Here is a 20819-nt window from a genome sequence, read left to right as displayed (position 1 = left end):
CTTTTATATCATTAATATTGCCTCAGAAATACGGTCTGAGTTAATTTCATATTTTTTAATAAGCATATCACTGGTAAGTGAAAAGGTAATTGGCAAAATTATGGAATTATAAGGTACCTTTGGTCTCAAATATAATAAAAGAAACATCTTTTCATGTAGATTAAAGAAAGAACTCCTAAAAGATTGGTATATTAGGATGGAACAGCTTCAGTGAAGATAAACATGTAGGCCTTTAGGTAGGTGATTAATTTATCATTATAGTAACTGCCATTTTATTTTTCAGGGCCGAATTACAAAAGTATTGAATATGAAACCTCCAGAGGTAAGGATGCTATTTGTGGACAGTAAAAATTATAATTGTGGATAGTGTTTTAATCTTTTAAATCAATTTTTAAAAATTTCTTCCATTAAAATTCTTAGAAACATTATTGATTTAAAAGTGACCAGTAAAGAATTTTTTTTTAAGCTATTTGGCGCTATACCTCCCCACCCGTTTTTTTTTTGTTTGTTTTTTTAAGATTATATTTATTCTTGAGAGACACAGAGAAGCAGAGACATAGGTAGAGGGAGAAGCAGGCTCCTTGGGAGCCTGATGCAGGACTTGATCCTAGGAGTCCTGGGTCACGACCTGAGCCAAAGGCAGATGCTCAACCACTGAGCCACCCAGGTGCCCTACCACTTCACCTTTTTAAAGCTGTATAACATAACCCTTCTGATTCTTTGTTTCCTTATCCATAAATTAGAGTTAGTAGTCCATACCTCAGGTCTTCTCTGAGGATTAAATGAGAATGTATAAGAAAATGCCTGGGACATTGGGGCGCAGATTTTTTTTTTTTTTTTTTTAATAGAGGTAGAAGTGGCATATTAGTTGGTATGCGATGTAGTGATTAAACATATGTAGATGTTGCAAAATGATCCTTATAAATCTAGTTAACATCCATAACCAGTTACAATTTTCTTTTTCTTAGGATAACTTTTAAGATTTACTTTCATAGTAACTTTCAAATATACAATACAGTATTATTAATTAAGGTCCTATGCTGTAACATGGTGACTACCATGGACTTTTATAACTGGGAGGTTGTACCTTTTCACCTGTACCCATTTTGCCCACCCACTAACTCCCATCTTTGGTAACCATGAGTATGTTCTCTATAAGCTCAGGGTTTTTTTTTTTTTTTTCTTTTTTTCTTTTTAGATTCCACATATAGTAAGATTATATGGTATTTGTCTTTCTCTGACTTATTTCACTTAGCATAATGCCCTCAAGTTCTATCCACATTGTCACAAATAGCAAAATTGCATTCTTTTTTAAATAGCTTTATTATATGCCATTGTGTATATATGTATATACGTCACATCTTTTTATTCATTTATCTGTCAGTGGACACTTAGGTTGTTTCCATGTCTTGGTATTGTAAATGAGGGTGCAGATACCTTTTCAAGTTAGTACCTTTGTTTTCTTTGGATAAATAGCCAGAATGGAATTGCTGGATTACATGGTAGTTCTATTTTTAGTTTTCTGAGGAACCTTCATAGTTTCCTATAATGACTGCACCCAACTTACATTCCTACCAACAATATGTAAAGTTCCTGCCAACAATATGTAAAGGTTTCCCTTTCTCCATAGCATCACCAGCACTTGATATTTCTTGTCTTTGTGATAATAGCCATTCCAACAGAGGGAGTAGCTCATGGTTTTAATTTGCATTTCCTAGATAATTAGTGATGTTGAGTACCTTTCACATACACATTGGCCATCTGTGTATGTCTTCTGTGAAAAACTGTGTTGACATCCTCACATCCCGTTTTTAAATTGAATTGTTTGGTTTTTCTTCTTTTGAGTTGTATATACAAATTCTTCATGTATTTGGATGTTAGACCCGTAGCAGATTTGTGATTTACAACTATTTTTTCCCGTTCATAGGTTACCTTTTCATTTTGTTTATGATTTGATTTGCTATGCAGAAGGTTTTTCAGTTTGATATAGTTTTTGCTTTTGTTGCCTTGGCTTTTGGTGTCAAATCTAAAAAAATCCCCACAGTGACAAATATCAAGGAATTTATTAACCAGTGTTCTAAGAATTTTATGTGCCCAATGACTGTATCAAGCAGCCCTTCTCAACCATTGTTCCATGTCAGACTTAAACCCTACAGAAAAAGAGTTGAGTGAAATTAATTCATTACATACAGTGGATTGCTTAGGGTATTCATACTTAATTTTAATTTTTTTCTTGAAACCCCCTTGAAAGAGTTGGTATGAAGGAATAAGTGTTTTGTACAAGAACAAAAGTTACTCTTTTCTGTTGAGAAGAACTAAGAGAAAACTGATAATTGATAACACTGGTCTGTTCTGAACCTATAGGTTATGCATATCTTCTTTAGATAACATTTTAAGGGGAAACTTCTAATTTGAAACCTAACAAATACATAGAAATCAAAAAAGTTTTGAGAGAAATAATCCTCTAGAGATAAGACTTGATTATGAATAGAAGCCTCTGAAAAAGAAGTGCTGGCAAAATTGTTCTACTTATAAAATTGTAATTGATTAGTATTTACCTTTTTCAGAGTGCTTTTCACATAAATTACTTTGTGTAATTCTCAACAGTATTGTGACATACTAAGTATCCTATGGGTGAAAAAACTGGCATAACAAATTAAGTTACTTGCCCAAGTTCTTAGAGCAAGTGCCATGGTTGGGATGCATATGTTATGTCACACTTCATCCTGTTGTCAGAAAGGATTACTCTAAAGCGACAACTGAATGTTGTTAGCCTTTACTTTTTTTAGACTTATATTTGAAGGAAAAGAGAGAGGAGTTACTGGCTTTAATTTTATTTTTAAATTTTTATCTTTAGATAATCTCTATACCCAATGTGGGGCTCAAACCCACAATCCCAAGATCAACAGTCACATGCTCAGCCAACTGAGCCAGCCAGACATTCCTGGCTTCAATTTTAAAAGAGTTTTTACTCTACATCCTCAGTGTAGCATGAAGTTTGATTTTTAGGTTGGCGTAAAGGCCAGAAAAGTTTCTTGAATGTTAAGGCTGTGGGGAATACACGCATTTGTATGTACTTCTTTGATCCATTTGGGGCATTATTTGGTAAGAGATTTAGAGAATCTCTAAATGTTAAGGCTGTGGGGAATACACGCATTTGTATGTACTTCTTTGATCCATTTGGGGCATTATTTGGTAAGAGATTTAGAGAAGTTAAGACCTTAAATGATATACTTAATGTAAACTCAAATGAAGTTCTTTATCTTGGATTCTTAAAACATTAATGTAATTGTCTTTCTAGATTTTGTCCATGATAGAAGAAGCAGCTGGAACCAGGATGTATGAATACAAAAAAATAGCTGCCCAGAAAACTATAGAAAAAAAAGAGGCTAAGCTGAAAGAAATTAAGACGGTAATTAAATTTACATAAAATATTTTTAAATATGAAAGTAATTTTAGAGTTTCTGTACTGCAAAGAGGAAATTCCCTCTCCCAGTTTTTCCTCAGACTTCATGGTACTTTCCTTTCAAATTTTTTTAATGGTACTTTACATACTGAAAAATTTGATTTTCCTTTATTTTCCAGATACTTGAAGAAGAGATTACTCCAACCATTCAAAAATTAAAAGAGGTATATACTGTATAGAGGATTGCCAGCTAGAATGTCTCAAAATTGGTGACGGTATTTAAGATCATACAAATAAAGATGAAATGTGTGCCACAGGAATTTTTCTGTAGGATGAAGTAAGGAGTTAAAGAGTTGATATTTGATCATCAGCCTTCTGCTTGTAGAAGACATGTTCTGCATATCTATTAATCATAATGATTTCAGAGATCACTGGTGATCCCAGAAAATGATATGCCAATCATTTTGTAATGATTCGTAATGATGTAATACTTTGTTGGAGAGAAGTCTAGACTTTCTGAATAATTAGAATTGAGTGGGACATTTCTTGAGGTTATGACATTCATAATACTCCTGCTGGTAGAGTGAATAGCTTCTAGGATAATAGAGGCTATCACTGTAATTATTGCTATCAAGACAGTTGGTAAGTGAAGGGAGCTGAAACATGTCCAGGTTTTTTCTATAATTTTTAAAGTTTCTGATGCCATCAGCGTTTCAGTGAAAAAATGCATTGAGGGCGTATTGATTTTAAAGTTGTCCTTTGGGACACCTGGGTGGCTCAGCAGTTGAGTGTCTGCCTTTGGTTCAGGTTTTGATCCCGGAGTCCCAGGATCGAGTCCCGCATCGGGCTTCCTGCATGGAGCCTGCTTCTCCCTCTGCCCGTGTCTCTGCCTCTCTCTATGTCTCTCATGAATAAATAAATAAAGTCGTTAAAAATAAATAAAGTTGTGCATTTAGGAATTCATTAAATGTTCATTAAAATTCAGTACTACTCAAAGTTGTATTCTGAATCCATATAGTATTGTGGATGTTATTGGAAGGACTGAATAGTGATCTTGAAGGTATCCTGTTTATAGGCATGTTTTAGTAGAAAACACTAAATCAGAGTGAATTTATTTTTTTAAAAAAGATTTTATTTGAGAAAGAGTGCACACGAGAGCACAAGCAGGGGGAGAGGGATAGAGGGGGAAGCAGACTCCCCACCAAACAGGGATGCCCAGGACCCTGGGATCATGACCTGAGCTGAAGGCAGACCCTAGTCAACTGAGCCACATAGGTGCACCTAGATCATGAGTTTAAACCTGGGTTTTGAGCAGCCTGGGTGGCTCAGCGGTTTAGCACTGCCTTTGGCCCAGGGCGTGATCCTAGAGACCTGGGATCGAGTCCCATGTCGGGCTCCCTGCATGGAGCCTGCTCCTCCCTCTGCCTGTGTCTTCTCTGCCTCTCTCTCTGGGTCTTTCATGAATAAATACATAAAATCTTAAAAATAAATAAATAAACCTAGGTTTTACACCCAATTTTGCAAAATTCATTCTGAATATGACATTAGAGAGGTCATTTAACTACACCGAGTTCATTTCTTCATCTGTAAGTTACAGAGATTTTCATTATTACTCTGTCTACCCTAGCAGGTCCTTAATGGAATCAAGTTAGTAATGTGTAAGCATATGTTTATAAATAAGTTACATAATTGACTGTTGGGTAGGTATCTTGGTAATACTACTACAAAATACATGTAATAGTGTATCATTGGTGGTTGTATAGGTCATACTGATAAACTACTACCCTCAGTTTATGAACCTTTTATCTACATTTCTTTGTTAATCCCAACTGCCTGATTATATATTAGAAGAAATAGCCACATAGGATTCACTGGTGATGGTATAATGCTATTTGAAAAGCCACTAATGTTTAAGTTTCTATAATCCATGATCACTAACTTAAGATGAAATCTATTATGGGAAGTTTTATACATGTTGCTATAGTTTGAGTCTTTCTAAATTTGTTGAAAAATATGAAGGTTGAGTTATACTTTATTGGTGATTTCTTTTCCAGGAAAGATCTTCTTACTTGGAGTACCAAAAAATAATGAGGGAAATAGAACATTTGAGTCGTTTATATATTGCTTATCAGTTTTTGCTGGCTGAAGATACAAAAGAACGCTCAGCTGAGGAGTTAAAAGAAATGCAAGATAAAGTTGTAAAGCTTCAAGAAAAATTGTCTGAGAATGACAAAAAAATAGAAGCACTTAGTCATGAAATAGAAGAGTTGGAAAAAGGAAAAGATAAGGTCAGACATACATAAGAGGAGATGATATACTGTAAAAAATTATGTATAGTAACTAAGGTTCGCTGGATGTAGTCTTCCATATTGATTTGTTAATCTTTATGATAAGCTTATAAAAAGTCAGTCTTCTTGAAGTCCTGTAAGAAAATGATGGCATGAGTAAATTATAAGGACTTTGATTGATTTGGATCCATTTGATTATAGGAAATTGGAGGTAAACTCCGATCTTTAGAAGATGCTCTTGCAGAAGCTCAGCGAGTTAATACTAAATCTCAAAGTGCCTTTGATCTCAAGAAGAAAAATCTGGCAAGTGAAGAGAACAAACGCACAGAGCTAGAAAAAAATATGATTGAGGTAAATAAATACGAAGTTCAGTAAATATGAAGTCCATTTCATTAATATTTATTGCTTGTGTGTGCTATGGACCAAGTGCAGTTGTTTGGGCTACAGATAGAGCAGTGGACAAAATGACAGATTGGACCAGTGCCTTTTGGGTCTTCATTCCAATGAGGAAAATGATGATAAAATAGGTGAAATATATAGTGTGTTATATAGTGATAAGTGATTTGGAGAAAATGCAGGGGAGAGTTTTAGGAATATAAAGGAGGTGGGTACAGTTAGGAATTTTTAAATTGGGTAACCACTGGAGATCTCATTGAGAGGGTGATATTTCATTAATAAAACCTGAAGGAAGTCAGAGAACCATGAAAATAAATTGGCTCTGGGGGAAGATGTACCAGTAGCAGTTGTCCCAGGTACCTACGGTATTAGAAATAAAAATGCAGGGAGACTAATTGTGGCCAGTTAGCACTAAGTAGGAATACAGAAAGGTAAAAGCGCAATCAACATGATTTTATAAGACGTGAAAGACTCTGATCTTTATTCTGAGTGACTTGGGAAGCTACTGTAGCTGGCTAAGAAGAGAAGAACAAGATTTTTTATATTTTAATAGTACTTTCATGGTATTTAGAGAATAATATAAAGATAAGGGGAAGAAGCAGGTAATTCAGGTGGTAGGTGCCAATGATAGCTCTAGGATAAGTGTGGTATAAATGGGTGTATTGAGAGAAATTATAGGATTTTATGAGTATTTTTAAGGGTAGGTCCAATAAGGTAGTCCAGACAGATTGGTTGCTGAAAGTGGAAGAAAGGTCTGACAGATACTGAAGATTTTTGTCTTTGACAATTGGAAATAGCATTACCATTAGCTTAGTGGAAAATAGAAGTACACTGTGAACATAATAAGCTTGAGGTGCCTGTTAAACTAAGTAGAGATGTTGATTAGGTGGTTGAATATAGGAATATTGAATCTGATCTAGAGAGACAAATCTAAATACAAATGTTGGCATGCCCCAGGGCTTGTGCTCAAACTTCTTTTATATGCACTCATTTCTTAGGTAGTTCCATCCAGCCTGATAGCCCTAAAACACCATCTGCATGGTGATGTTCAGATCTTTAACTAAACTTGACTCCCTGAATTCTATATTTATTTGTCCAGCTATTTGATTGACACTTATACATAGATAGACAAAGAGTCTAAAACTTAATGTATCCAAAATAAAATTTTTAAGTTTTCCCTAACTACCCAAACCTTTTTCAATACTGAATTTTCCCACGTCAGAAAATGGCACCACTGTTAACCTAATTGTTGGATCTAGAAATTAGAGTCCTCCTGCATTCTCCCTTTTTTCTCAAACTCTGTCAGAAAATTCTCCTCACTTTAATAAAAGTACATCCTTAATACAGCCACTTTTCATCACCTCCATCACTGCTAACCTGTAGGCCATCACCTCACAAGAGGGATGCTGTAATGGAGTCCTTACCACTTGCCCTGCTTTTACTCCTGCTGCTCTACAGTCTGTTCTTCACAGAAACTGAAATATAAATTGGATCACATCGCTCTTGGGCTTAAAGTTCTTTAATGTTTCAATGTCACATATATAATGAAATTCAGCCTTTACCACCTTTACCATGGTCCACAAGACTGTACATGTTAGGACTTCTGGCACCTTTCCACTCGGTCACTTTGCTCCAACCACAATTCCTCAAACATCCAAGCATATTCTGCAGAGCTTGCGTAGTTGTGTCCCCCTAGCATCAGCATGATCACTCCTTTTATTTCATGTAGGTTTCTGCTCAAAATGTCATCACAAAAAGGCCTTCCCTTATTCTTCTTAAAATAGTAGTTCCCATCACTTTCTGTCCCTTGCTTTATTTTTTACTATGTCTTCCCCTCTAGAATATAGGGTCCCTTGAAGACCTGTGTCTTTAATGTCTAGAATAATGCCCAGTAGATGTTAAATATCTAATATTTAATGAATCATGAGCTAAACATGTAGGCCAAAATTTTTGGTCACTTTCATGTAAATAATATAGCTGGATTCCCCGCCCACTGCCCCAGGCTGTTATCTTACTGTATATGGTGTTTTAGTGTATATAACTTAAACGGTATTAAGTATTAGTAATGCCGTTCACACAAGTATTTAATATTTAAATTTTATGGCTTTTGATAGTTTATAAATTTTCACGTACATGTTCTTAGTCCTACAATCTTCACTTTGAAGCTTGGAGTAGAATAGTTCTTACTTTTTTAGAGCTCTAGAAAGTTATTTTTTAGTTTCTTCAAATGACTGGTTTGTGCTATTATTTAACTAATTTCTGGATTAGATTGTAGCATGTGGAATAAAAGTATTTCTGGTAGTATAAGGGTACATTTATCCCAAAAACAGAGAGGGTGAATTGAAAAATGGAAATAAAGCTTTTAAAGTTAGGATGGTTAAATTATTTTCCTTTTAACCATGCCCACTTCAGAATGCTTTGAAATTTGATGACATAAGGGCATAGGTATATAAGAAAAAATGGGAATCTTTCCTAAAACATAATATTTTCCAATCTGAAACTCTTCCTGAAGGATTCTAGAACTTTAGCAGCAAAGGAAAAAGAGGTTAAAAAGATAACAGATGGGCTGAATGCCCTTCAAGAAGCAAGTAATAAAGATGCTGAAGCTTTGGCTGCTGCACAGCAGCACTTCAATGCTGTTTCCGCTGGATTGTCTAGTAATGAAGATGGAGCAGAAGCAACTCTTGCTGGTCAAATGATGGCCTGTAAAAATGACATAAGTAAAGCTCAGACAGAAGCCAAACAGGTAAATAGAGACATTAATGATTGTGTGATTGCTTTTTTTTTTTTTCTTAAGAAGCTGCTATGCTTTGACAGTTGTTATAAAATGTTGAAAATAATCAGATCGATGTCAAGGAATTTGTTATCTTGCTGCTTTATAGCACCTAATGAAATTAGGTGTTTTATAGCACAATGAAATTCAAATATGTTAACTGCTAAATATTGATGACAATAGTTTGAGATGCTATAACATTAAATACCCTCCTAGATTAGTTGAAATTGTAAATGCAATAAATGCTTTATTCTATTTGTAGTATTATATGGAATATTTGAGGTTAATTAGTTTGTTTTCGCTGTTTTAGTGGCAACATAAAATCACAGTCTTAAGCTCTAACAAGACAACAAACATCTGCCCAATTCTGTGCCCCCACACTTAGTCCTTACCTTTCATCCTTGAGGTTATCTCTACCTCCCTCTTAGCCTTTGTAGTCTTCCATTTCCCTACACTGATTTCATAATCTTCAAAGCTTGTCATTCAGGCTTTCAAATTTGTTTAGATAGTTGTACAGCTTTTAAAGTCCTATACGTGCAAGAGTTTTGAGGGCAGAAAGAAAAAAATATATTTTTTCACACATTATATTTTAAAAGAAGACTCCTCTTTAAAAATACAGATGTTTGTGTCTGTGTCGTATTACTCCTGTTCAACATTTCTGTTATGCATTTGCAACTTTTCCATTCAAAGATGATGGTCACAAGAAATTTGTAAGAGATCAATAACAAAAAAACTTGCTGGTCCTCTCAGATTTTCTGTAACTTACTATATATTGGGAAAAGTCCACCATTATTCAGTCTCGGATGACACATCCAGTTCGATCTCAGAATATGAGTTCATGCTTTTAAGGAACAGTCCTTAGTTATATAAACTAGCATTTGAATATCAAACTCCTGGCATTGAAATTTCTCTTGTTAGTTTCCTGTTCCAGTTGAATTTTCTTATTGCTCAATACAGTTTCTCCATTGTTAATTGAACAACACTCAAAAATACACAAATAACAAACGGGCATACGTAAATGGAAAGGAAGAGAACTAGTGTTCTGATTACTAGATTTCTGTTGTGTTTTTAATTTAACAGCTAATGGCAATTATCCTTCAATATAATTTTTGAACTCAGTAATGTCATCTTTTAGAAGTATTAAAAAATGGACTTAAATTATAAGTAATGACTTATGTTAAGCATTTATTTGTTTAGACTGAGTTGTTTTCTGAGGAGAAAATACTGGGAAATGATTCATCTCTTGAAATATTAATGCAAGTCACCTAATAGTTACATTTTAAGTCTGATGTTTCTTAAACCAATCTGCATCTATGGTCATTTAATCACTAGCACTATCTGCCTCAAATAGTCTATTAAATTTTCAATAACAGGCTCAGATGAAGTTGAAACATGCCCAACAAGAATTAAAGACTAAACAGGCTGAAGTTAAGAAGATGGATAGTGGCTACAGGAAAGATCAAGAAGCTTTAGAGGCTGTGAAGAAACTTAAAGAAAAACTAGAAGCCGAAATGAAGAAGCTAAATTATGAAGGTTTGCATTTAAACACCTGATATTAAATCATTAGGAGGCAGTGATTGTTGATAGAAACTAAATTAGGGATGTCTGGGTGGCTCAGTGGTTGAGCGTCTGCCTTTGGCTCAGGATGTGATCTCGGAGACCCCGGATCAAGTCCCACATTGGGCTCCCTGCATGGAGTCTGCTTCTCCCTCTGCCTGTGTATGTCTGTCTGCCTGCCTCTCTCCCTCTCTGTCTCTCATGAATAAATAAGTAAAATCTTAAATAAAAATAAAAATAAATAAATAAATAAATAAAGGAAATAGCAAGTAGGATTTTTTTTTTTACTCTATTAATGGATGTTAGAATAAGTATTTATAAAACAGTTGATCCCTGAACCTAAGTTTGAACTGCATGAGTCTACTTGAGACTTTTTTTTTTTAAATAAATACAACTGGGTATTATAAATGTATTTTCCTTACAATTTTCTTTCTTTCTATTTTAAATATTTTATTTATTCATGAGAGACAGAGGGAGGCATAGACATAGGCAGAGGGAGAAGCAGGCCCCCTGCAAGAAGCCTGATGTGTGGGACTCGATTCCAGACTCAGGGATCACGTCCTGAGCCAAAGGCAGACACTCAAATGCTGAGCCACCCAGGTGTCCCTCCTTACAATTTTCTGTAGCTTACTTAACTGTAAAATACAACATATAATGCATATGACATAGAAAATATGTGTTAACCATTTATCTTATCAGTAAAGCTTCTTGTCGATGTTTGGCTCATTAAGTTTGAGGATCAAAAGTTAAACACAGATTGAGGGGTATCTGCTTCAGTTGGTAGAGCATACAGCTCTTGATCTCAGGGTTGTGAGTTCAAAACCTGTTTTGGGCCAGAGACTACTTAAAAAAAGTTAAACATGGATTTAGAACTTCATGGGAGAGGGGTGTCAGTGCCCCAACCTCTCCCCGCAATAACCATCCCATTGTTTAAGGGTCAACTAAGTATAAAACAGCTGTTTTGTTTTGTTTTGTTTTGTTTTAAATCCCAGTATATTTAACATACAGTGTTATATTAGTTTCATGTGTACAGTGTAGAGATTCAACAATTCTATACATTACTCCGTGTTCATCATAAATGTACTGTTAAACCACTTGTTTCATTTCACCCCTCCCCTTATTACCTCCCCATCAGTTTAACTATAGTTAGGAGTGTTTTTTTGGGGATACCTGAGTGGCTCAGTGTTTGGTTTGGCTCAGGGCATGGTCCCAGGGTCTTGGGGTCAAGTCCTGGATTGGGTTCCCCACAGGAAGCCTGCTTCTCCCTCTGCCTATGTCTCTGCCTCTCTCTGTCTCTCATGAATAAGTGGATAAAATCTTTTTAAAAAGTGGTTTTTTGGTTTGTCTCTCTTTTTCCTTATTTGTTCTTTTGGTAAATTCCACTGGAGTGAAATCATATGGTAATTGTCTTTTTCTGATTGAATTATTTCACTTAGCGTTATACTCACCAGATTCACCAATGTTGCAAATGGAGAGATTTCATTCTTTTTTGTGGCTGAGTAATATTCTATTGTCTGTCTATACTATATGTTCTTTATTCATCTATTGATAGAAACATGGACTGCTTCCATAATTTGGCTATTGCAAATAATTCTGCAGTAAACATAGGAGTGTGTATTTTTTTTTTAATTCATGTTTTCATTCTCTTTGGGTAAATATCCAGTATTGGAATTATTGGATTATATGATAATCCTATTTTTACTTTTTTGAGGAACCTCCATACTGTTTTCCAAAGTGTTTACACTATTTTGCATCCCCATCAACAGTGCACAAGTGTTCCTTTTTTCCACATCCTTGCTACCACTTGTTGTCTCGTGTTTTTTTATTTTAGTTAGCTATTCTGATAGGTATGAACTAATATCTCATTGTGGTTTTGATTTACATTTGCCTGGTGATGAGTAATGTTGAGCATCTTTTCATGTGTATGTTGGCCATCTGTATGTCTTCTTGCAGAAATGTCTATTTGTCTTCTGCCCATTTTTAACTGGATTATTTATTTTTTTAGTGTTGAGTTGTAGAAGTTCTTTACATATTTTAGATACTAGCCTTTAATGGATATATCATTTGCAAATACCTTCTCCCATTCCATAGATTGTCTTAATTTTGTTGGCTGTTTCCTTTGCTGTACTGAAGCTTTCTATTTTGACATAGTCCCAATAGTTTATTTTTGCTCTTGTTTCCCTTGCCTTAAAAGATCTATCTAGAAAAATGTTGTTATGGCCAGTATCAGAGAAATTATTGCCTGTGCTTTCTTCTAGGATTTTTATGGTTTTAAAAAAGTCTCACATTAGGTCCTTAACCCATTTTGAGTTTATTTTTGTTTATGGTGTAAGAAAATGTCCAGTTTCATTCTTTTGCAGACAGCTGTCCAGTTTTCCTAGCGCCACTTGTTGTAGGGGCTTTTTCCTACTGTATATTCTTTCCAGCTTTGTCAAAGATTAATTGACCGTATAATCATGGGTGTATATGGGGGTTCTCTTTTATATTTCATTGATCTATGTGTCCACTTTTGTGCCTGTTATGAATACTGCATCTTTATAGTATATCTTAAAATTTATGATTGTAATACCTCCAGTTTAGTTCTTTTTTTTTTTTCAAGATTGCTTTGGCTATTCAGGGTCTTTTGTGGTTCCATACAAATTTTAGGATGGTTTGTTGTAGTTCCGTGAAAAATGATAGTTATTTTGATAGAGATTGCATTAAATCTGTAGATTGAGTAGTATGGAGAGTTTAACACTATTTGTTTTTCTAATTCATGAACCTGGAATATCCTCCCATTTGTTTATGTCGTCTACAATTTTAGTCATCAGTGTTTTATAGTTTTCAGAGTATAGATCTTTTACTTCCTTGTTAAGTTTATTTCTAGGTGTTCTATCATTTTTTTGTGCAATTGTAAATGGAATCTTTTCCTGATTTCTCTTTCTGCTGTTTAATTATTGGCATATAGATCTTTCTGCTGTTTCATTATTGGTGCATAGAAAGGCAGTAGATTTTTGTACATTGATTCTGTATCCTTTAACTTTACTGAATTCATTTATCAGTTTTTAGCAGTTTTTTTGGTGGATCTTTCAGTCTTTTTATACGTAGTATCATGCCATCTGGAAATAGTGAAAGTTTTACTTCTTTACCAATTTGGATGCCTTTTATTTCTTTTTTGGCTGATCACTGTGGATAGGACTTTAGTACCATTGTTGAATACAGTTGGTGAGAGTGAGCATCCTTGTCTTGTTCCTGATCTTAGGGGAAAGCTCCATTTTTTTTCCCCATTATGATGTTAGCTGTGGATTATTCCTATAGAGTCTTTATTATGTTGAGGTATATATCCTCTAAACCTAGTTTGTTGAAGGCTTTTATTATGAATGGATATTGTACTTTGTCAAATGCTTTTTATCTATTGAAATGATCTTACGGTTTTTATCCCTTATCTTGTTGATGTGACATATTACGATGACTGATTTGTGAATATTTAACCAGGAATAATTCACACTTGGTTGTGGTGAATGATTTCTTTTAATGTATTGTTGGATTTGGCTTGCTAATACCTTGTTGAAGATTTTGGCATCTATGTTCATCAGAGATACTGGCTCTTAGTTCTCTTTTTTGTGTGGTATCTTTGTTTTTTTTAATCAGGGTAATGCTGGCCTCATAAAATGAATTTGGAAGTTTTCCTTCCTTTTCTGTTTTTTGGAATAGGTTGAGAGAAGAATATGTATTAACTGTTCTTTAATATTTGGTAGAATTTGCCTATGAAGTCGTCTGGTCCTGGACTTTTACTTTTTTTGGGAGTTTTTATATTACTGATTCAAGCTTCACTGCTGGTAGTCAGTCTGTTAAAATTTTTTATTTCTTCCTGTTCCAGTTTTGTTAGGTTATATGTTTCTAGGAGTTTATTCTAGGTTGTTCAATTTGTTTGTATATATTTCTTCATAATATTCTCTTACAGTTTGTATTTCTGTGGTGTTGGTTGTTATTTTTCCTCATTTCTGATTTCATTTGTTTAGTCCTCCTTATTTTCTTATTGAGTCTGGCTAAAAGTTTTGGTTTCTTTGTTCTGTTCTTTAGTTCTATTTCATTTGTTTCTGCTCTATTATTCCTTCTTCTGGTTTTGGGTTTTGTTTGTCTTCTTTCTAGCTCCTTTAGGTAAAAGGTTAGGATATTTGAGGTATTTCTTGTTTCTCAAGGTAGTCCAGTATTGCTTTAAACTTTCCTCTTAGAACAGCTTGCTGCATTCCAACTATTTTGGACCATTGTGTTTTCATTTTCATTTGTCTCCATGTATTTTATTTCCTCCCCCTCTCCTCCCCTCCCCCTTGATTGATTCATTCTTTAGTAGCATGTTTTTGTCCTCCATGTGTTTGTGCTCTTTGCAGACTTTTTCTTGTGGTTGATTTCTAGTTTATAGCATTGTGGTCAGAAAAGATGCATGGTATGAATTTGTTGAGACTTCTTTTGTGGCCTAATATGGGATCTGTTCTGGAAAATGTTCCATGTGCATTTGAAAAGAATGATGGCCTTGGTGGCCTTTCAGCACTTGAAGGTATCATGCCACGCCCTTCTAGCTTGCAAGATTTGCACTGAAAAATCAACTAATAGCCTATGGAGTTTCCTTGTTTGTAACTATTTTCTCTTGCTATTTTTTAAATTCCTCTTTATCACTCCTTTGTCTTGGTCTGGACTCCCTGGGTTGATTTTTGTTGGGGGCTCTGTCTCTGGATCTCGATTTCTGTTTCCTTCCCTAGATTCGGGAAGTTTTCAGCTATTATTTCTTCAAATTTTCTGTTCCTGAAAGTTATTATGCGTGATGGTATTGCTGACTTCCATAAGTCTGTTTTCATTTTTTGTTATTTTTTTTCTATCACCTGTTCAGCTTGATTGCTTTCTGTTACTCTGTCCTATAGGTTGCTTATCTGTCCTTCTGCCTCCCATAGTCTGCTCTTTGTTCCATCTTGTATATTTTTAATTTTGGTTATTGAGTTCTTCATCTCTGGTTGTTTGTTTTTTAATGTTTTCTGTCTCTTTGTTAAGGGTCTCATTGAAGTCCAGTCTTTCCCAAGTCCAGTGAATATCTTAATGATCATTACTTTACATTGTTTATCAGGCATATTTGTGTTTCATTTAGCTCTCTTGCTATGATTTTGTCCTCTTCTTTTCTTTGGGATATATCCCTGTATCCCCTATTTTGACTAACTTTGTGTCTGTTTTTATATGTTAGGAACATTAGCTATATCTCCTGATCTTGAAAGTAGTGACCTTATGAAGCTGAATTCCTATAGTGCCCTGCAGTGCAGTGTCTCCTGTTCACCAGAACCTGATGCTTTAGTGGTATCTTTTATGTCATGTGTATAGCCTACTGTTATGGCTCAGCTGCTTTTGCCTTCAGTCCAGTTGTCTGGAATGTCTCTTTGCCTGTCATGGACAGGGTTTGTACCCTGTGTTGTTAGTGGGCCAGTCTGGGACTGCTTTGGGTTTGAGCTGAGTCAGACTAGGCGTTTGCCGGAGATGCATTAGCACGGAACTGCTTGTTGCTTTCCCTATGTTGTCCCCTGAGAGACTTTTCTTAGTGGGTGAGGCTATAGTCAGACCAGATGCCTGATCCCAGCCTCTTGCTCGGGCCATAGTAGGACTGGTGTATATAGTATCTTCCGAACCTCTCTGCATATGCCCTTCCTACCCTCTTTGAAGTGGTCTCTTCTCTAAACTTAGCTGTGGACAGTGTTGTGCCAATCTTTGGGACGTTTTCTGGGTTATTTACATTGATGTGGTTGTTGTTATCTAGTTAAATCCATGGGACATGGGGAGATTAAGATTCTCCATTTTCCCAGCTCTGAATTTTTTAAAACAACTACTGACCATTTCCTGCTTCAGTCACCAAAGTGCCACTTGAAAACTCAAAAAGTCATTTGTATGTTCCCATTCAGTTATTCAACTCCTATATTGCTTTCAGAATGAAAATTTCTGTTATTTGTTGGTAATAATGTCTATTTGACCTTTCATGTTAAGCATCCTTTTACTTCATACCAGAAATTTGTATTTTGCTTCTAGGAATGCTTTGGAAATAGAGATTACTGTTAGTTTCTTTAAAACTATAGAATGTTTGCATTTTTAAAAGCTTTATGTCAATTTACTTGTGATTTACTGTTCAGAAAACAAGGAGGAAGGACTTCTGGAAAAGCACAGGCAGCTATCTCGTGATATCAGTAGATTGAAAGAAACATATGAAGCTCTCTTAGCCAGATTTCCTAATACTCAATTTGCCTACAGGTAAGATATTTAAACCTTAAATTTTAATGTGGTAATAGCCAAGATATATTTTTAAGCTGGAAGACCGTTTGAAAATTTTATTAACATCAGGATTTCTGTATGAAAAACATTGTAAGCTGTTTTCCTTTAATTGGCATTTTTTATTCTTAAATGTTTCAAGTGTTGGCAGTAGAAATTCTAAAGACCAAAATGAAGCAAATTAAATCTCAGTCAAAATTTTCTTTAAATATCTACGTTAACATTTTACAATTTGTTTCAAAACATGGGTATTTTTCAAGGAATACTTAGAGTAGTATATGTATTACAAAGATTATAACATCAGGAGCGCCTGGGTGGCTCAGCTGATTGAGCACCTAACTCCTAGTTTCAGTTCAGGTCATGATCTCAGGATTCCAAGATTGATCCCCGTGTGGGGCTCCAAGCCCAGCAGAATCTGCTTCCCCTCTCCCTCTGGTTCTCACTTTCATGTGTTTGCTCTCTCTCCCCCCCTCTCTGTCTCTGAAATCTTTTTTTTTTTTCTTTAAAAAAAAGATCATAACATCAAAGTTATTTTTGTTTCATTGAAAACAGTATGTACTGAAAGATCTTTTGACTGACTTAAAACAATAGTTGTCTAGTCAGCTGGAACATTTAAAAATTTCTGTTTTTCTTAAAAGCATATAAGCTTCTCTTTTAATGTGTTGTTAGGAAGAAATCTTACCTAGTAAAATACAACTTTTTCTGTTTTATTATTTCAGATTAATTTTTGTCAACTGTTCTATTTTAGAGATCCAGAGAAGAACTGGAATAGAAATTGTGTGAAAGGACTTGTAGCTTCTCTGATTAGTGTGAAAGATACTTCTACAACCACAGCTTTAGAATTAGTGGCTGGGGAACGGCTCTACAATGTTGTAGTAGACACAGAGGTAAATTAATTTTAATTAAAGAAAATTTACAGTTCTGTAGTTGAAAATATCATGAGCTGCTAAGAATTAAGTAATGTCTTGATATTTTAAGATATTCCTAAGGTTGCTTATCTTTATAGGTACATTTATTCATTTAATGGCTTTTTATACTACTGATTATATTATATTTGATTAACTGTATTCCCAAAGAAGTGTCATACTTAGGAATCCAGAATGCATATTACCAGTTTTAGACCTTTGATTGTTCACATAGTAGGCACTAAACATTTATTTTATGTATGTATGTATGTATGTATGTTTTTTTATTGGAGTTTGATTTGCTGACATACAGAATAACACCCAGTGCTTATCCCGTCAAGTGCCCCCCTCAGTAGGCACTAAACATTTAATTATGGATTCCTAAACTTGCATTCTTTCCCTCTGAATGTTTTCTGTCATTAATATCTTATGTTTTCATTTCAAATGCACAATATTTTAGGTTACTGGAAAAAAGTTACTAGAAAAGGGGGAACTGAAACGTCGATACACTATAATTCCACTCAATAAAATTTCAGCCAGATGTATTGCTCCAGAAACTCTGAGGGTTGCTCAGAATCTTGTAAGTCTTCTTTATGTGTTTTATCTAAATCTTCGTTTTTTGTTTTGTTTTAGTTAGAGGAGATTAACTTGGGGGAAATAATCATATGTAGAACCACAAAATGCACAAAATGTTGTTGTTACCATGCCTTAAACATTTAAGCTTACAAAAAAAGAGTTGGCTTTTGTGAAATTAGATGGAAGGGGAATGGCAATGGTGGAAAACTAAAACTACCTTTGATCTTTCAAAGTTGTAATGTTAAAATGTCTTTAAATCTTCAGTCAGGTTACATGACTATCACATGATAGTATTACATTTCCAATCTCTGAGTTACTAGAATTACAGAGCTTATAAATACCAGAATTCTTCAGTTTTTTTCATGCCAGGCGCAGTTTAACTGCCCACAGTAACAACTGTTACAGGGGGTATCTATCAGCCTTACATAACAGGGCTGCTTCTCTGTGAGTTTCTCTAGGTTGCCTTCCATCCTGTGGACGAGCAAAGCAGGGAACCAGGCTATCCAGTCAGCTGCTGAGGTGGATTTAAAGTGTTATGGATATTAGTAAAAATAGACAAAACCAAAAACACAATAACAAAAAAAGTAAACTCCAGAGGAACACAAGGCAATACATTTAAAAGGCAATTATAGTTGTGTAATATTGGGTAATAACATGAAGCCAATCCTTATGTTATCAGCCTTCACTGAAAATTATTTTAAAATACAGTTGTATTGACATGTATACTCTTAGGAGAAGGAAAATTAGTGCAGAGTAATTGAAAGGTAGTGTTTCTGGTTAGTATTTTGTTTACTTTAAATAATCACCATTAGATCTGGAAGGTTTTGGAAGTTACTTCATTTTTTGGACAAGTCCAAAGAAGTAAATGGGGATCTCAGCTAACAAGAAAAATACTTCTACGCAGGTCCCTTAACCAGACCTTTTTAATGGTAGCTGCAGTGTTAGAGGGCAATGCTGAACATTTATTACACAGAACTGCCTTCATTTTGATTTCTTTTGTTGCTACTAAGTTCCTTAAAGGATGCTTAATTGTTTTAAAAAGATGGGCAGAAGTACACATCAACAAAGGTTAAGAAGAGGCAGTTGGATCAAAATAAAACAGGGATTTAACATTTTTTTGCCCTGGCAATTGTTAGGTGTGTTTTTCTGTAACTGATAGGTGGCTGCCCTCCCGTGTTTAATTTAAATGAAAAAGTATTTCCTTAGAACAAACAAATGACTAATAATTGAAACAAAACATTTTGTGTAATTGTGTTGATCTAGCAGTTGCTATATTTTAACCAAGATGTGTCCAAATAATCCATTTTGGATTTAGAAGTTTGGTGCTGCCTTCTGCTGTTAATAGTCTCATAATGCTTGGTACTTTAGCTAAATATTTTACTTAGCCATAGAAGTTTCAGTGTTTAAACCTGAAATTTTTTCTAAAACTCTTGATTTTCCATAGTATTTTAGAAATTTCAAAAGGAATTGTAGTGCTAGGTAGGTTAATTAAACTTGTAGTATAATAGTTCTGTTTTATAAAATAATGTAAGGAAAGTAGTCGTATGTACTGTGATATATCTGTTGTTTTCCCACAGGTTGGTCCTAACAATGTCCATGTGGCTCTTTCCCTGGTTGAATACAAACCAGAACTTCAGAAAGCAATGGAATTTGTCTTTGGAACAACATTTGTTTGTAATAATATGGATAATGCAAAAAAGGTGGCTTTCGATAAAAGAATAATGACTAGAACTGTAACTCTAGGAGGTGAGGTGTTTGATCCTCAGGGGACATTGAGTGGAGGTAGGTTGCTTTCTTGTTTATTTGCAAAGAATAAAAATAGCTGATATTTATTTAATTCACTCTGTGCTAGGTGCTATCAATATTTGCTTTTTTTTCTCATTTATTCCTTATAACTATTCTATAAAGTAGTTTTATTATTTTTCCCATTTTTTTTTTTAGAGGGAATGAAATTGAAATTCGAAAAATTTAGTAAGTCATTTAGTAACTCAAATAGTGTTAGAGCTAAGTATTTTAACTCAGAGAGCTGGACTTCAGAGCTAATGTTGAAAAGTTACTAAAGATTCTTTCCTCTATATGTTATTGAGAACTTAGGATATGCCAGGAACCATACATACCATTAGTTCATTTAGCTCTAGGAGATACGTAAGATTAAAAAAGGAGAAGCAGAAAATATTTATTAAGCATATCAGTTTACAATGACTTAAAAATCTTATATTGAAGTGTAAAGATTTATGGATTTGACTTTTTAAAAATAAAAATTGTATTTATTTATTCTTGAGAAACACAGAGAGAGGCAGAGACACAGGCAGAGGGAGAAGCAGGCTCCATGCAGGAAGCCCTCTGCGGGACTCAATCCCAGGACCCTGGGATCATGACCCAAGCCGAAGGCAGATGCTCAACCACTGAGCCACCCAGGCGTCCCTGGATTTGACTTTATTTACTTTCTCAGGGTTGTGGGATTTTTTGGGCTTAATTTATTTTGGAGCTTAAATCTAATGAAAAAGAGGTAAAAATAAATATCTAAAAAGATACACAAGATATGAGACAAACAGCAATGAAAAGAAAGCCCAGGAGACAAGATTAATACCAAAAAAATACTCTGTATTAAATGAATTAAAAGTAAAAAGGAACTGGAA

The 20819-nt window shown here is 34.7% G+C and overlaps 1 protein-coding gene across 6 annotated transcripts in view; it reads left to right on the top strand.

Annotated features, from left to right (window-relative positions):
* Nucleotides 1–20819, top strand: part of SMC2 (structural maintenance of chromosomes 2) — a 58208-nt gene that overhangs the window by 5517 nt on the left and 31872 nt on the right. For all 6 annotated transcript variants that reach the window (XM_055302486.1, XM_055302485.1, XM_055302484.1 and 3 more), the window contains exons 5-15: nucleotides 284–322; nucleotides 3302–3412; nucleotides 3586–3630; nucleotides 5461–5694; nucleotides 5896–6045; nucleotides 8603–8836; nucleotides 10237–10396; nucleotides 16564–16681; nucleotides 17448–17586; nucleotides 18065–18184; nucleotides 19758–19962. In XM_055302486.1, the coding sequence (XP_055158461.1) occupies nucleotides 284–322; nucleotides 3302–3412; nucleotides 3586–3630; nucleotides 5461–5694; nucleotides 5896–6045; nucleotides 8603–8836; nucleotides 10237–10396; nucleotides 16564–16681; nucleotides 17448–17586; nucleotides 18065–18184; nucleotides 19758–19962 (1555 nt within the window). The remainder of the gene's footprint in view (nucleotides 1–283; nucleotides 323–3301; nucleotides 3413–3585; nucleotides 3631–5460; nucleotides 5695–5895; nucleotides 6046–8602; nucleotides 8837–10236; nucleotides 10397–16563; nucleotides 16682–17447; nucleotides 17587–18064; nucleotides 18185–19757; nucleotides 19963–20819) is intronic.

This window comes from Nyctereutes procyonoides, unplaced genomic scaffold, assembly GCF_905146905.1.
Source record: "Nyctereutes procyonoides isolate TBG_1078 unplaced genomic scaffold, NYPRO_anot_genome, whole genome shotgun sequence".
NCBI lineage: Eukaryota > Metazoa > Chordata > Mammalia > Carnivora > Canidae > Nyctereutes > Nyctereutes procyonoides.
Note: the sequence above shows the minus strand (reverse complement) of the source record. Positions and strands in the feature narration are given on the sequence as shown.